At 37.5% G+C, this 17,196-nt stretch overlaps 1 protein-coding gene across 1 annotated transcript in view; it reads right to left on the reverse strand.

Annotated features, from left to right (window-relative positions):
- Nucleotides 1-255: 255 nt before the first annotated feature.
- SPATA7 (spermatogenesis associated 7) overlaps nucleotides 256-17,196 on the reverse strand; it is a 34,020-nt gene continuing 17,079 nt past the window's right edge. Inside the window, exons 5-12 of the mRNA XM_054400753.1 lie at nucleotides 14,564-14,697; nucleotides 7,409-7,881; nucleotides 6,270-6,336; nucleotides 3,952-4,022; nucleotides 3,038-3,091; nucleotides 1,595-1,672; nucleotides 1,083-1,140; nucleotides 256-750 (exon numbers count right to left, since the gene is read on the reverse strand). Coding sequence (XP_054256728.1) covers nucleotides 256-750; nucleotides 1,083-1,140; nucleotides 1,595-1,672; nucleotides 3,038-3,091; nucleotides 3,952-4,022; nucleotides 6,270-6,336; nucleotides 7,409-7,881; nucleotides 14,564-14,697 — 1,430 coding nt within the window. The remainder of the gene's footprint in view (nucleotides 751-1,082; nucleotides 1,141-1,594; nucleotides 1,673-3,037; nucleotides 3,092-3,951; nucleotides 4,023-6,269; nucleotides 6,337-7,408; nucleotides 7,882-14,563; nucleotides 14,698-17,196) is intronic.

A 17,196-nucleotide genomic window follows, 5' to 3' on the forward strand; every position in this document is an offset into this window, starting at 1 on the left:
TTTAATATTCTCAAAAGTTCTGAGTTATACAATTATAGACAAAATATACATGTTTTTTTTAATAACTAACATGATATCCTTTAGACTCTACATTAGTACAGAGGTTAATTAATGCCCAATTAACAATACCCTCCTAGAGATTTTGTCATTATTTAAACAGAAATAAAGTGAAAATAAATAATTTACTGCTGTTTAAGAAACAGTTCTCCACAGAACTAGCTCTATCATTACTTAATAGCTGAGTTTTGGCTACTGTTATGAATAGTCCTGTGAGATATGAAGACCCTCTGCAAAGCTTTCCTCAAGATCATCTATTTCCTTGGTGGCTTCCAAATCACTGTCACAAGTGACCAAGTTTAAAGTTGCCTCACATGAGGGTGAAGTTTTTGGGTCCTCTTCAGCTTTCACGCAAGAATCAGACTCTGTCCCACCATCCGTCATTTCAGTGACATCTTGTGAAAAGTCATCATTGCTCTGTGTCTCCTTTGTCCTTTCCCTGATTACTGGTGATTCACACTGGTTTGGTTCCTTCAGTGGTAAATCCATGGTCCCAAAGAATTCTTTACTTTTTGTAGGTTTTCTTTGCATCTGACTTATTTCTTTGGTAAGCTGAAGCTCATCCATCATATCAAACTCCTGCAGATCCAGCGAGTCAAAGGCTTCCCAGCCTGTGTGAGTCTGCTCTGCACTCCTGCCTGGGCTGCAGCCAAGGTCTGCTTTCAGTACATCCAACAAGTGGCGCATTTTGCTCTAGGGGGTGAAGGAAGAAAGAGGTAAGAGTACTCCAGCCCCACAGCACCTATGTGCCCAGAACTCAGGGCTTAATTCTGACATAAGGAAAGGGAGGCTGCTTGCAATCAAGTGTCTAAATGATACAGAGAGTGTCAAACTGAGCTGACTAGAGTCCTTTTTTTTGTGACTGTGCCTCCTATTCTACTGTGATCTATGAGTCTCCAAATCTCATTTATGGAGAGAGATGGTTACATCTGCCTGCAAATATAGCAGTGCATTTACACTGGGCTTTGGAAACACTGCTGAAGTCACATGCAGAGAGGGAGAATATTACAGGGGCAAGTACCTACCTCATCCAAATGGTTCTTATTTTCTTGTATATGACACTCAAACAGTTGTTCCAGAACTCTAAAAATGAACAATTAAATGGTTTCACAGGAAGAAAAACAAATTTTAACAGACCTATCTAAATTAATTACTGTAGTTTTAAATTTTTATTTCATAGCTGAATGGGAGCCCTAAGATTTCTGCCCGGAGGAAAAGGACTTGCGGGCATTGGTCAACAGCTATACGAATATGAGTCATCACTCCACCTAGCTGGCTAAAAGGCCAACAGCAATCCTGGCTTGTAACAGAGGCTGTATCTCATGGTACATAGTAGCAGATCAGAGCAGATGACCCACAGGTTTTTTCTAGTTCCCCTTTCTTACATAAAGCAAAATAGAAAACAAAAGCAAGATCTAACTGTTTATCTATATATTCTTAAAAGTAAATAAATTATCACTAAACACTACTTCCCTTTGCTACAGAGTCCACATGTTTCTGATGCAGAATTACAAATTTGAACACAACTGTAACCTACCTGTTAGAAAACAGCCCAAGGCTAAGAACTTCATTTGTTACATCTTCAATGAAAGGTAAATATAAAAGCTCTTCCTCTCTGCAGGGAGAATATGTGAAATGTTTTAAAACAGAGATACATACTAGATTGCACAATGCAGTAGCTCCCATCACCATTATAGGAAATGCTATTAAGATTATATAATTCTTGGCACCAGATGCTACTTTTCAAAAATGTAATTCTATCAAGACAAACTAAGGCCTTTTCAATTTGAGTAATCATCATAAACACCATGCAAAATATCAGACCGTCAGAGAAAGGCCACTCTGGTGCTCTGTGTTTATGTTTTCTGTTGTGGTATAAATTAGCACAGAGAACCTGAGTGAGCAAATCAGCACATCTTAGAAGCATTCAGAACCTGCTCTGCACTTGAAAAGAAAGGGTTATTAACTGGGAAGACAGTGCACAACTACAGTTTGATGCTCTGAGTAAAGGCTTCCAAAGTTGCTTCTAAAGAATCTGACTGCAGCTGAAAATTGCTGGTCCTCAATGGAAGCTCAGAAAAATCTTAAGTGCTTGTTTGACAGCCTCCACTCCTTTCAAACAACAATTCTTTGATGTTCAAAATCGTTGTTAGTGTGAGATGTAGCTTTTACCTCTTTGATCAAATTTCTCTCTATTTTAAAGCCATATTGATGCCAATTGCTCTAAATTGGAGACTCTTCAAATGTTTGGAGTTCTGTTTGGAAAACAAGAAAGAAAACCCCAAAAGAAAATATTTCAGTGTTGTTTCTCCTTCATACCATCTTTCTAAATATCCCAAAGTATCCAATCAAACTCTACCAGCATCCTCCAGTCTAAACAGAAAATAAAAAATGGGATACATCTTGCATGACTTCCATTATGTAAAATTTGTCCCGAAGATTGTCACTTTGGTTCCCTCTGGAGTCAGGAAAGATACCTACAGCTGATCTGATACCTATACTGCACCCTTCAAGTTAGCAAGAACAAGGTGGTCCTACAGCACAAAGAATTAAATAGCTTTCCCAAGTTCCGATAAAGCATTTGTAGTGTTTCTGAATGTAACTCAAGCCTCTTCTAATTCTCATCAAATTTCAGAGCAGAAATGTGGCAAGTATGCCTTTGTGCTTGATGTTTTATTTTGCCAACGCTTGCATCACAGATAACAGACCAAAAAAGAACTGGAAATGTTTATAAGTATAACCATGGCATAAAAGAAGAAGTCTATCTTTCTTCTGAAGTTAAAATGAATTTTCTTAATTTTTAGATGCACATGGAGATTTTTAAGCATTGTGTAACAATTCATAGTCTTGTCAGTTCTCCTGTGGATGGTGAACAAATTTATTCTTAGCCTTCATGTGCTGTTTCAAGTTCATCAGTTTTGAGGAATAGTTTCTATTGTAATGTTGTGAACTAGCAGATAAATGGTTTAAGCATACTTACTCAGCCTCCACAGTCCTCCTTGCTGAAGACTGCTGAGAATACAATGATGTCTGTCTAAGAAGAAAATCAGAGGGTAAGAAAGAGAGCAACATTCTAAAAACCCTACCTTGCATCTTACTTTCTTCTGGAGCCAGGCTGTGCCATTACCCCAGTTCCTCTTGGAAAAAAACAGCGTGTTAGAACACCCCCAAGCTCTGCCCCAGTACGAAAATCCACTGCTTACAAGAAAGCCTGAAAGGTTCAAGAGCCTTATAACACCTCACTTGATGCAGTGCTCTGTTACCTCAAAAGATCTCTGTCACTTCAGATGCTGCACAGACCTCCCCTATCTGTAATAGTGCCTTTTTTTAAACTCAGATTACAACTCTTTCCTCAGGTAAAAATGTCTTTGCAAAAAAAGGTTAGAAAGCAAATCAGCAAGTCATGCATGACCCTTAGGTCAGCAACGAGTAAGATTCAGCTGGGACCTCAAAGGTTCCGGCCTGATTTTCAAAACTGTCCTTGTATTGTACTCAATATTCTAAATCACAGAGTTAAATTTTCAGTAAAAGATGTAGCATGTAGTTCTGTTCTAATTTGCTGCAGATCATAGATGGAAAAGGCCAGATGTCTGAAGAGTTTTTTTTTTTTTTCTGAAAGGAAATACTAACTGGAATACCAATCCATTATTTAGTTGTAGTATTGTGTAAGAAATACATAATCTGTAAGCTCAGATTTATGCTCAGATGTACACAAGAAAATAATGAATTTTGAAGTTGGGAAAGGCCACAGGTGTGAGAAACACAACAAATAAATTTCCTGTAAGAACAGACTTATAAAAAAAACAGGTAGTGAAGGCTTATAGCCTAAGAGGCAGCTGTGTAGAAATCAAGAAGGAATGCTTCAAATACTCCCTCTTGCTGTAAATCAGGCACCTTAGGAAGGAGTGTGGCAAAGCAGCTGTTCCCCTCTCAGGCTCATCCACAGTGTATCTTCTATCTTCAGCCTATAACACAGACATAAAATCTTTATTAACAGTGCAAATACACAGCAAATGTTACCATATAAAGGAATCTAATAATATCTGTGATTAAGCAGCCCTATATATTTTATGTCTTTTCAGAGAAACTTTGGGTAAACAGAGACATAAAATAGCAAAGGGTCAGCTTTGACATCCAAAACTTTGGTCAGGGGCAATGAGAGATGTGGAACACTTCTCACCTGACAAGTGTGTCAAAGATGAATTCTCTAAAGGCCAGAGTGTGTCAGTGTCACTAAAGTCATCTTTGCAAAATCAGAAAGCAGCAGTCTAAATTACATCTCTTGAGCTGCTTGCACAAAACTGATGGAAAATGGCTGACTGCCTGCTTTTTAAGTAATACTTTGAAAGGGCCACTGTAAAGCTACATGACTTACTGCTGTCATATTTACAATAGCCAAAAAACCAGTCAGATATAACATGTTTGGAATTAAATCAGAAGTTCTTCATGAAACTGGAGTGAAATTTTCTGAATAGTAATTTAACATTTTCTTAATGATAGCTGCTGATGCAGATCAATTCATGTGGTCTCTTTTCTATTTTAAGTAAAGCTATAAATACATATTCTCTATCACCCATCTCTCCTCCAATGAATAAAGCCAATCACATCCTGGGCTGCATCAGGAGAAGCATAGCCAGCAGGGCGCTGGAGGTGATTCTCCCCCTCCACTCTGCTCTGGTGAGACCCCACCTGGAGTACTGCTTCCAGTTCTGGAGCCCCTATTACAAGAAGGATCTGGAGGTGCTGGAACATGTCCAGAGAAGGGCCACGAGGATAATCAGAGGGCTGGAGCACCTCTCCTGTGAGGGCAGACTGAAAGAGCTGGGCCTGTTCAGTCTGGAGAAGAGAAGGCTCTGAGGAGACCTTATTATGGCCTTCCAGTATCTGAAGGGGGCCTACAAGAAAGCTGGGGAGGGACTTTTTAGGATGTCAGGTAGTGATAGGACTAGGGGGAATGGAGCAAAGCTAGAAGTGGGTAGATTCAGATTGGATGTTAGGAGGGTGTTGAGACACTGGAACAGGTTGCCCAGGGAGGTGGTAGAAGCCCCATCCCTGGAGGTGTTTAAGGCCAGGCTGGATGTGGCTCTGGGCAACCTGATCTAGTGTGAGGTGTCCCTGTCCATTGAAGGGGGGTTGGAACTAGGTGATCCTTGAGGTCTCTTCTAACCCTAAAAATTCTATGATTCTATGATAATTATTTGCCTTATTAGGCTAGAGACATGAAGACTCTTGACACTATAGCCTATATTCAGGAAGAAAGTCCAGTTATTCAAGTACTTTTTTGTTTGGTGGGGTTGTTCAATGACTTCTCTGTATAGTGTCTACAAGATAAAGCACAAAAAAGAACCTAACTTCTCATCAAACTCTTCCATCCAAGTATTAGTACAAATTAAGACAAAGTAACTTCAGATTTGAAGTCTTAAGAAGTATTTCAGGTGTTTTGCCTGCTTCCTTCTGCCTCCCAAAGATGCCAGTATTCCATTTAATCTATAAAATTTAATTATCTTAAACCACCACACACTAAGGCAATTCCTGCAAGATGAAATAACTGAGAAACTAAGATCAATTGTCACAAACAGGTAGCAATTAGTATCAAATACTGGATGCAAACATTTCTGACTAAAACAAAAAAATACTAGGAGATGGTAGAATTTCAAGTGGTGTAATTTTTCATTGAATCATTCCAGATACATTCATCAAGGCAGAAAGCAAACAGTATCAAGGAATTCTTCACTGCCCATAGGTTTGGATGCTTCCTCCGAGTAGAAGACTCCTTGGTTCCAGTTCTTCCTGTTGAGGGCTTTTTGGACTATGTTATCCAATGTGAAAATGAAGAACAAAATATCCTTGAAAAAGAGGTACCTTATTCTGATGAAAAAAAAAGTATTATTATAATCACTAAAATAATAATATTATGTCCAATTATCTTTGTCCTTAATAGGTTTTTAAGTGATAGTGCACTTGTAAAAACTGTTGAAAAAAATTTACAGTTTCGTAATATCCTAACATCTCTTCAAATGCCTCAGTATTTTTTCCTCATTGTTTACAGTTCATTTTTCTCAAACTCTCCTTTATAGAACTAATTCATCTCATGACAATAAAGAAAATTAAAGAAATCTGTTGTATACTGCTGTGCCAGAGACAAAGCACATACTCCAAAATGATAGTGAAGGGTATGATAAGAGTATCCAGATGACTGAGAGGTGAATTACCTTTAATGTGATCTTCTGCTGTTCAGTCTTAACTGTTTTCTCAGATGCTTTGTCTGAAGATGGAAAGCTACAACATGGAGAGATATATTAGGTTTCCAGGAATGCTGCTTTCAAAATATGTAGGATGAGAATACCAGTGCCACTGTGGAAATTTCCCAGCAATCTGAATGGTACCTAGTACAAAAATGTCTCAGACAGTTTAGAAAATTTCTGTCAGACTTCTATTCACATACTAAAACTGAGTTATAGTTCATTTTGAAGGATGACAACAATCATACATCGGTGATCCAAAGTCATTCTCTGATTGTGTGTTTACAAAGGATAGCTAAACTATCCAAAATTATTGTTCAAAATTGAGAATGGAAATGATCCTATACATAAAAAAATGCATCAGGAAAATAGAGCCCACAACTAGAAAATAAACAGTTGCAATATGGATCCAAAGCTATCATAATTTCAGTCTTGTGAAATTCTGACTTTGTTCTAGGACAAAACCAGAGTTAGATACATGGGCACAAAAGAGAAAATATTTCTCTTTATAAGGTAGTATCAGTAAAAACAAAGCTAAAATCCAAATTGTAATTTGCTAAGGAATTCAACACAAGACATTCATGTTGTATAAAATATTTTATACAGTATATATATGAAGGCATTAAAATGAAGACAATGAAAAACAGCAGTCAAAACTTGAAAAATGAAAAAAAAAGATTTTTGCATGCTTCGTTAATTAATTAATTGGAAAATGTGAGACTAGAGGAGCAACAGTGGGGAACTACTTGCATGCTTACAGTGGTTAATTCTTTAGAAGACAGAAAGCACAACTATATACCAGAGAGAGCAAAGGAAAGAGAGAGGGAATAACTATCCCCAGCATATGCAAGACCCTACAGTTTAGATTTAGTGCCAATCTGAATGTACAGATGAAAACAGTTGCTCCAGAGTGAAGACAACAAAATACACCAGTTAAAGGAAAAACCACATTCTGCTCAACTTTTGCTAAGGCATATCTAGAATAATTTCAAAATTATTATTCTGGGTTTATACAAGTATAAATGAGAGCCAAACATGTTGTTTTTATGAAGATACTGTTCTGATACCATCTAAACTCCACAGTTTCAAAATAGTTTTAATCTCTGTACCTGATCACATCAGTCTGTGTTTGTGCTTCAGCATACAGCTTGCAGTGATTTTTCCTTTTCCTCCGAGCAGGAGTGTAATACCTGTACTCTGACAGAAAAGATTTAGCACCTGATATTAAGGTACGTGGAGTAAAAGGTTTTCGGCTATCAGTAAAGAATTCAGAATGCCTCTCCAGAAGATCCCCGCTGTGTACTTTGCAGTTGCTTCCTTGACACTTCTGGGAATGACTAACGCTCACAAAACTATCAGTGGAGCAATTGCATGAAAGTCCAGAGCATTTTCTTGGTGTGCTTGAAGAACTGATACTTGAGTTTGATGCATTAGATGTATTCCGAGAACCTTTTCTGGCGTACCGTACTGGAGTGGAGTGAACTAAGCCATGCTCACTGTAAGGAGACAGTGCTCCAGATGGGTACTGTGCCTGCCGAGCACAGGGGAAGAGACTATCTTTGTCTTCTGCTTTCAAGAAACTCTGGAGAAAAAAAAGAATAAAACAAGACTTGATTGCTTTGCAAGTTACCAGCTTTGTTCAAGTAATTACCCTTACCAGCCTGGAGCAATTTTCTATGTAGAAACTATGTAAAACTTTTTGTAAAGTGAGCAGCCCGAGTGGTAACAAGTTTTACAACCTTATCCCTGGAAATAAGAGAATAGTAAGCAACACATTGGTGTTTTGTACAGAATATTGATAGCTACATCAGACCAGGAGTTTTCATCCAAAGGCTCAACAAATGCTTAAAAGTCAAGGAATCATTGCATTGAGGTAAGTTATTTTATCTCAGTATGCTTTGTTCATACCCCTCAGGCAAGGAAAGGTAGATATTATCCATAATTATCCTACTGAAGAGTTCATAGTACATACTCTCTTCAAGTGTGGAGTTGCTGCCTTTCTCTTCAAATCCTATTAGCTTCAAAGCCATCATACACTGGCTACCTTTATAAGATATGGATTCTCTAAGTTCCGCTGCAGGAGGCAATTCTTCTTGTTCCTGGAGAATAGCAAAGGCAGGAGCCAGGTGTATTAAGGGGTCACCTTCATGCTCTGGTACACAGCCTTCTGCTGTGGATTGCTGTGTGGCCCAGGCAGGTGTGTCACACCCTGTATCAAGCAGGCTGTGAGTGGTGGGGGATCATACCAACACATACACCCAAATTAATTCAGTTTTAACTAACTAGCCAGACATCAACGGCAACTAAGTGCTGCGGGATTTAAGAGAACGTATATATGTAAAGGTGTTTCCCAAGAAAAAAAAAAATCAGTTTCTAAGACCAGTTAAGGACTAGAAGTTTAGGTTTAGAGAGACCAACACAGAGATTAAGTTGCTGATGTACTTCCACCATCTGAACAAAGAACAAGAAGATAAGGAGGAACCTGGACAGGCTATAAAATTCTACAATGAATAAAGGGAAAAAAGGACATAGACTTCCATACATGTTCCATTCATCTCTATTATACTTCTACCAAACAAGTAAAACCTATTAAGTAGAAACATTGCATTGCTAAGTCACTGAAGGGATAACTTCCCAACAGAAAGCCTGAGAAACAGTGGATTCCGTAAGATGTAATTTCAACAGATGCTGTGATATGCATTTATTAATGATGCACAACCCTGACTGCCAGCTGAGAAGGCACATAGATTCACCCTGCAGCCCATTCTGATCCATGTGGAAATTAGTTTGAGAGACTAACACTAAAGCATGGATTCCAGGGAATTCCAGAGGTGCTTCACTGCCTGAGTACAATATAAACCTGGAGAAAATCCTCAGCAATGCCTCACTTTTTGAAAATAATCTGATCATTAAGATGTGGATTGAAGGTTGGATGTGTGATTTGCTCCAGCAGAAAGTGGCAGTGGAATGAATGCCAACAAAAGAGGCAAAATTAATTATAAAAGAAAGTACCTGTGGGAATTCTCCAAGACAATCAATACTTTTGAGTTTCCTACTGGGGGAGGTAGTAAGGGGAAAAAAAATAAAATCAAACACCATGCTTTGAAATCCTTATACATTAGTTGAAAATTCATGACATTAGTAACCTACTAATATATAGTGTAGGACAGTACTATAATTAACTAGTACTAATTAACTAGTATAGCATATTAAGCTAATTAGTAATATAGCTTGTAAATATACAGATTTTCTATCGTTCAAACCCTGTAAAGGGTGTTCTTAAATGTTATAAGCGATATTATTCTTACTGTATAAATACTGCATTTTCTCGAACACTGCTGCTCTTACTGCTTTGAATCTACACTTTTTTTTTTTGGCTCCCAGAACCACTTAAATATTTTAAATTAAAACTTGATATGATGAATATATCACTACATGCCAAAGTGTATTTAAAGGACTAATAAAAAATGCAGACAGTTTACCACCAAAACTAAGTCACAAATCACATGGCTGTCAAAACATGTCATATCCTCTCAACGATTCCACACTATTTTCTCTCACATCATTAAGACCTGTGGTATTCCAGTACCCCAAAATATCCATAGTTACTGACACCTAATGCAAAGAGGCTGTTTCCTTTTTTCCCCCCCCCCCAGTTAGCTGAGCCAAAATAACCCCTTTCTGATGATGTATACTTTTTACTCTCAGTAATTTTCTGTAAGGTTGGTGACAAACTGCAGGCTCCTTAAAAACTTTTTGAAGTTGCCAGCACAGTTCCTTGTGTCTGATACTGTTTCTTTGTGTATCTGAAGGCTGAACTGTCCTGCCTGTTTGGGCAGTAAAGCTTTACTCCAAGATAAAAGCTTCAAAAGACATTCTTCTCTCTCAGTATTTCAATGAGTACATCTCAAGACTAAGAAAAATACAGCTTGGGTTTGCAGTTCTATCTAGTCACTGTCTTAGCTATTTGGTCTGATCTAGTCATACTTTTGAGGAAGAGATGACAAGAGCTGCCCTAAGCTTCCTCATAAATCAGAATGCTTAAATTTAGGATATTGCCACATTTACCTTGTTCCTTTGCCGTTTTAAAATCAGCTCACCTAGTTCCAAGGAGTAGAATATGTAGCTTTTAGAAGTTGTAGTTGTGTAATTGGCTAATATCAATATATATTTTTTTTTAATATTTTTTTTGGTTACTCTTCAGTTATATTTTTTTGTTACTCTTCAGTATATTGCAGGGCACCAGTCGTTATATCCTCACAAATGCTTCTACAATCTGATTTATATTGCAGCTTCTCTAAGTTACTTTTACTTTCTAAAAGTACAGTTTCTCAACTCAAAAGCCACTGAGGTGTCAGATGCTTTATAAAAAACAAACTTTGAAAAGAAAGCTTGCTAAATCTATTTTCATCCAAAAAGTCCAAAGGCACCTCTCACTGGGGTCACTGAAGTTACATCAAGATGAATTAAAGTCTTGAAATGAAGTTATTCTTGTACAAAAAAGTCTTCCAATAGAATATTTCATCTACGGTCACAAAACGAGATCAGAGAGACACATTATGAACTGCACTATTAAGATACAGAAGCCTTAGTTTTGTAATAACTGAGCTGATTCTTCCAACTTAAGAGAGCTCCACTTTTAAGCCACTGTAATACTGCTCTGTGTAGGCTGAGCACCTGAGCTGCCTGTACAGAGCAAAGGTCTTCTGTAATAAGTGACAAGCTGCCTTTACAGTTGCTGTTCTTATAACCCCCTTGTATGTCATCTGTTCATTTCATTACACCCTGCCATAATCAGTTAAGAATTGAGAAAAGGAAGACAGAAAATACACACAAATATGGGACCAAATAAGACCCCTATGAATATAACCAGCTTGTATACTGGCATCAATGAGAACTATTGTTTTCATTCAAAATTATGTTCCTGTTTCATTCTTCAGTTCTGAGTGTGTGTGGTATTCAATTGTCTAATGTGGTAGTTCCTACTTCCATTAAATACTGTGATGTTAATACAAAGGAGTATTACTGAATGTACATATGGAAATATATTAATTCAAACAACCAACATGAGAGGTGATTGTCACTATGAAGTCTGAAAGGAAATCTGATTTGTAATTAATATTCCTGATCTAAACATCCTTCTTTGATGCTCAGAAGGTTCTTTTGCTTTCATTAGTCACTCACATCTCTAATTCTGACATAACTATTGCAGGCACAATACATCTTCAGGCATGTGTGCTGCATACAAAATTAACAAGAGAGATTAGAAATAGTTGATGTTTCCTAATTAGGTGTTTCCTAATCTGTATTTCATATATACAAGCAGATAGTCATAACTGTCATACTTAAGAAATCAAATCTCAAAAAAAAAGGGCTGAAAAGGGATCCTGTAATGTCAAGGTGATGGCAACAATACTTGAAATGGTTAAAAGAGAAAATTTATCCTCCTATGGAGGAGCCTTCCTCCAAATGACTTTTTGCATGGATTAATTTCTTTAAAAAATTTCATTAGCAGTCAGAAATGCCTATTAATAGGATTATCTAAACATGGGATACGAAATCTTGCTCAAATCAGCTTTGTACAGAAAAAGAAAAATTAAAAACCTGGAGATTTCACTAGGATATAGTTTTCCATCCCTGGCAGCTGTTGGAAGGACCACATGGTAGTGCCATTCTATGCGTGGATGTCAAACAGCCTTTGTTATTGTGAGAATAATTAAAGAATCAGCATATGTAAGTAATTTGCTGACAGATAAATGAGTAGATAGTCACAAATGTGCTGCTTATCGATCCTCAAGCTTTTCAATCTAAGTCTCTAAATGCTAACTTTAAAATTATACACTCACAAAGACACACAAAGTCTGCAGCTCTTTCAGCTGCTGCTATCACACACATTCTACTCTTGCCATAACCTCCTTGGAATCCCGGAGTGTTCTAAGAATCACTGCTTCAAGTAATTTTCAAAGTATCCCAACCCAGAAATACCCTAATTCAATAAAACAACTGGAGGATGTACAATCAGCTTTTTCCTAACGGGAATGGTGGCAGTAGTAATATGATTACTATGTGGCAAATAGCCTCTACACTATCATACGCTTTAATAGGCATCCTTAGAATTTGTTTTCCAGCTGTCACCTATTGATATTATCTTGATGGCTAGAGAATACAATTAGAATGGCTAACTCATCCCCACAATGCATTAGAGGACATCTAATCAGTGATGTAGGAGAATCCTCCCTTGGTGTATAAACAAACATAGGAAATCAATGCATATTTTGGCAAATGAAGTAAAATTTATATAAGGCTTCATCTGTAGCATAAAAATATGACACAGCCCAATTACTTCCACAGCCTACCCTTTTACCAGAAGGCTCACTTACAGATTTTCACTTTTTTTTCATTGTGCAGCAAGCAATGATTTGATTAACAAAGTGGCAAATAGTATTTTGGTGAGGATTATTCCTTGCATTTGTAGAGTTAAAAAAAAAAAAAAATCTAGAGGCAAAAAAAAGTATTATATCCAAAAATTACTTTTTATGTGTGTGGCTAAAGAATAATTTGGCAAGTCTCCCAACATCACTTTCTAAAATGTACTTTGCAGTTGGTAAGTTCAAATTCAGACTCAGCCAATTTCTTGAATTATATACCCTGAGGCCAGCAAGCAAACAAGGAAAGCTGCAGTTTCTCTTAGCATGTTACATTTTCAATACCTAGGACAGGTATTGTTTTAGAAAGACCTTGTTTTGCAAAATATTAAAACAAAGGAAAAAAGCAACAGTCTGTTTTAATGCTATATTAAAGACCACAAGTGCAATCTTTGATTTTAAAACTGAGAATTTATGCAGCACACTTTACATGCTTTTGTGATGAATTAATTTAAGGAAACTTCTCCTACTGCCAGTCTGCAGAAAGTAACATGGAAGACCAAACCCAGTATAAAATTAATAAATAAAAATAAATTTTAAAAATAAAATCTGGATTTTAAATATGGCATTTCTTCACTTTTCTTATGCATGCCTGTGCTTCCATCCATAACCAAGAGCAATATACTTAATTTCAACGCATTATTTCTCTGTACTGCAATAAGGTCACGCTCAGACTGCCTACTGCAAAAACACAGAGAGAAATTAATGGGAAGTTTTCTGTACTACTTGGAAATTTTCTCAGGGTCTACAGATATTTAAACAACATAAAAAGCATTTGCTGTTAAAATTATCAGAGGTGAAACATCATTCTGTTTTAAGTTGCAATTACTCAATTACGGTGACAAACAGGAGAATGCAATTTACTAGATAATTTATTATTTGGAAACATATGCTACATCTGGATGAAATGTCAGCCAAAATAAGTGAATTTATGTATACAGACAGAAAAGCACTTATTTTGATGGCTTAAGTACTATTTTATTTTCAGTAACTTTAATTTGAGCTTTAATTTAATATAGTATACTGTTAGATAAGAAATATATTTCCAACACAGGACTTTGGATACAGCAAGACAATCAGAATGACTGAAAGGATCCGGTTGGAAGAGACCTCAAAAACCATCCAGTCCAACCCTCGACCCAGCACTGAAGGGTCAACACTAAACCATGTCCTTAAGTGCCAGGTCCACATACTGCTTAAACTTACCTCCTGGTATGGTGACTCCACTATTGCCCTGGGCAGACCATTCTAATGATAATCCTTTCTCTGAAGAAATATTTCGTGATATCTGGCCTGAACCTTCTCTGGCACAGACTGAAACCATTTCCTCTAGTCCTGACACTTGACACCAAGGAGAGGAGGCTGCCTCCTCCTTGCTCCAACCTCCCTTTGGGTAGTTGTAGAGAGCAATGAGGTCTCCCCTCAGCCTCCTCTTCTCCAGACTCAACAACTCCAGCTCCCTCAGATGCTCCTTGTAGGGAAATAGAAGATTCTCAATTCTTCTGCTAAGGTTTGTGGTAACTGAAAGTTCTGCCTTGGGAAACAGAACATTCTGGAGTGACAGACAAGGGAATTTCAGCTGAGATGAAAGTGAGAGAATTCAAGTGTAACTAGAGTCTGAATTTACCACAAGCACTCTTCATCTAGATACCTGCAATCTTTGTCAGAAGGCTGACACATGCATTTGGTGTTGGGCATATGCCAGGAAGACCCTCATTTATTTTCTACTGCTTAAAATATACTGGCTCTCCCACACAAGCTGCAGCACAGCAGTGATCAGCTATTATTATGGAAGGCTAGTAGACCATGATATCTAGTGAACAAAATTAAAATATCTACCTTTCCAAAAGAGGATGGCAGCAGCCTTCCACTCTCTCTTGAGCTGGATCGGGAGGCAGTTTTACCCACACTCATTTTCTCTTCACACCTGGCTATCTTCTTTTTGAGTTTCTCTCTTCTTTGCTGGTCAGCAACTTAGGAAAGAGACAATGTTTGTCAGATGCAAAGTATTTTTTTTTCTGTTCTAGATGACTTGAAAACCTCACAGGGTTTCCAGTTGCTCAGTACAGTCACACTACTGAGACACATTCCACTTCCAATGCAGAACAATTATAAAAAATTACCTGTATCTTTAGAGGAAAAAATATTAAGGGTATGTTGGTAGCTGAAGCTGTACCTTAGCTTCCCTGAAGTACTCTCATCTCACAAGTAATACACTGGGGTCTGCAGGAATTCTAACATTAGTATTCCTGACAGAGCACTCTGCTCAAAAACTCACAAGTTTGCTCTCAATTTTGCACAGATCACAGTATCACAGTATATTGGAGATTGGAAGGGACCTCAAGAGATCATCAAGTCCAAACCCCGTCCCCCGTCCCTCCCCCCCCCCCGCCCCGCAAGCATGATCACTTAGTGTAGTCTGCACAGGAATGCATCCAGGTGGGTTTTGAAAGTCTCCAGAGAAGGAGACTCCACAACCTCCCTGGGCAGCCTGTTCCAGTGCTCCATCACCCTCACTGTAAAGTTTCTCCTCATGTTAAGGTAAAATCTTCTATGTTCAAGTTTGACCCATTGTTCCTTGTCTTATTACTGTGCATCACCGAACTCCTTTGACTGTAGTCTCATCCAGCCTTTCATTAAAAAAACACATTTACTGTTAGCAAATTTCATATGTAAAAAAATCCATGTTCACACCAAGGAAAAATAGCAAGTAGTCTCCCAAGTACAGAAATCCATAGCAAAACAAGCAAGTTCATGTCAAGAACATAAAAAAAAGAAGGCGAACACTGTTGTCATGGTTTAGATCCAGTTGGCAACTGACCCCTATGCAGCTACTCACATGGCTTCCCCACCCCAACGGTGAGATGAGAAGGAAAATCAGATGTAAAATCAAAAACCCTGTGGGCTGAGGTAAGGAAAGAAGAAAGAACAGTAGTAATACTAATGAAATAGTATAAAAAGCAAGTGATATAGAAGGTAACTATCACACCAAGTCCTACCCAGCATTAAAATCCACCTGCCCATCTCAGCCCTCCCCTTATATAGTAGACATGACAACCAGCAGTGGCTGGTTGGGGTGGCTATCCTGCGTTTGGTCCCTCCCAGCTTCTTGTGAGAAAATTAACCCTATCCAAGCTGAACCTAGGACAACTGTGAAAGGGCCACTGCCAGATAAGGAGGGGAAACTATCAGTCTACACTGATTTACAGTCCAAAGCCTTGTTCAATATCCATGCAGCACAGGAGTTAAGAATCTATGCCACCAGATAGAGAGGACCCAAAAGCGTACATTTTCTGGTTTTGAGTTTGTTATCAGTTACATACATTGGATACCTTGCATAATACAATCTAGGTTTTGTATATTGTGAGCACTCAGGTGCCACAGATGAAACTCACAAGGTTGAAAAATCCAGATGAAGTTGATGAAAAACATTAATAATTAATTTCCAGACAGGAAAGAAGGGGGTTTATGTAAGCACACACACTTTTGAAGTCTATATACACAATAAAATCTGCTTTAACTCTTGAGTATGTTTTTCATTCACTTAACACAGACCCAAGTATATGAATAATTTGTTTCATACAGACACACAGACAGAAAGACCTTCACAGATTTCTTCTTTGGTTCTATAATGTATTTATGTCATACTCTGGTAAACTCCAGCCTTCACACATATTTTACTTAAGGCATGGAAATAGAAGTAACTGTAGATTGGTGTGGTACGTTCTTCTAGACAGCTGAGAACTACAGCAATCTGAGGACATTTAATCAATCTTTCAACTACATTAACCCTACAGATATGTTCATCTGTAGGAATTATTCAAGTGTATGTATTCATTTTAATAAATTAGTCCCCTTTTTAACTGGAAAATATTCTTTCAGATGCAAAATACTTGCTCTCATTCCTCAGAGAAATTAATTTTTCTTTCAATTCTTAAATTTACATGCAAAAGAAAAAGTGATTCCTTTTATGTCTGTTGATTTATTCAGCATATTCCATTAGAATATTTACAATATAAAGTAGCTTTTATTACTGAAAAAACATTACCTGAAGTTAAGATATACTAAATTCCACAACTCTGAGTTAAAAATATGCCTTATAACAAGAAAAAATATACTGTATAATTTAATAATTACAATTATTTCTTTCCTACATTAAACTACTACTATGTGGCTATTCTAAATTACTATTATTTCTAATTGCCTATGTCTTAAAAGGTACAGACAAGCACTCAAAAATTAGCTACAGGTCAGAAGTTTTATATGTTTGAGATAAATAATTGCACTGGGCCAGCAGTGTGTCTGTGTGCACATGCATGAAAACTGTAAAAATTCAAATCTTGACTACTGCTCAAGTGAAATGGTGATGACTGAGTGTTGAATAAATATCTGGGGAAACAATGAATGAGAGCTCTACAAAGCAAAACCACAAAGCATAGAAAATATGGGTGTCTAATACTGTACATGTGAGC

Source organism: Indicator indicator, chromosome 4, assembly GCF_027791375.1.
Source record: "Indicator indicator isolate 239-I01 chromosome 4, UM_Iind_1.1, whole genome shotgun sequence".
Taxonomy (NCBI): Eukaryota; Metazoa; Chordata; class Aves; order Piciformes; family Indicatoridae; genus Indicator; species Indicator indicator.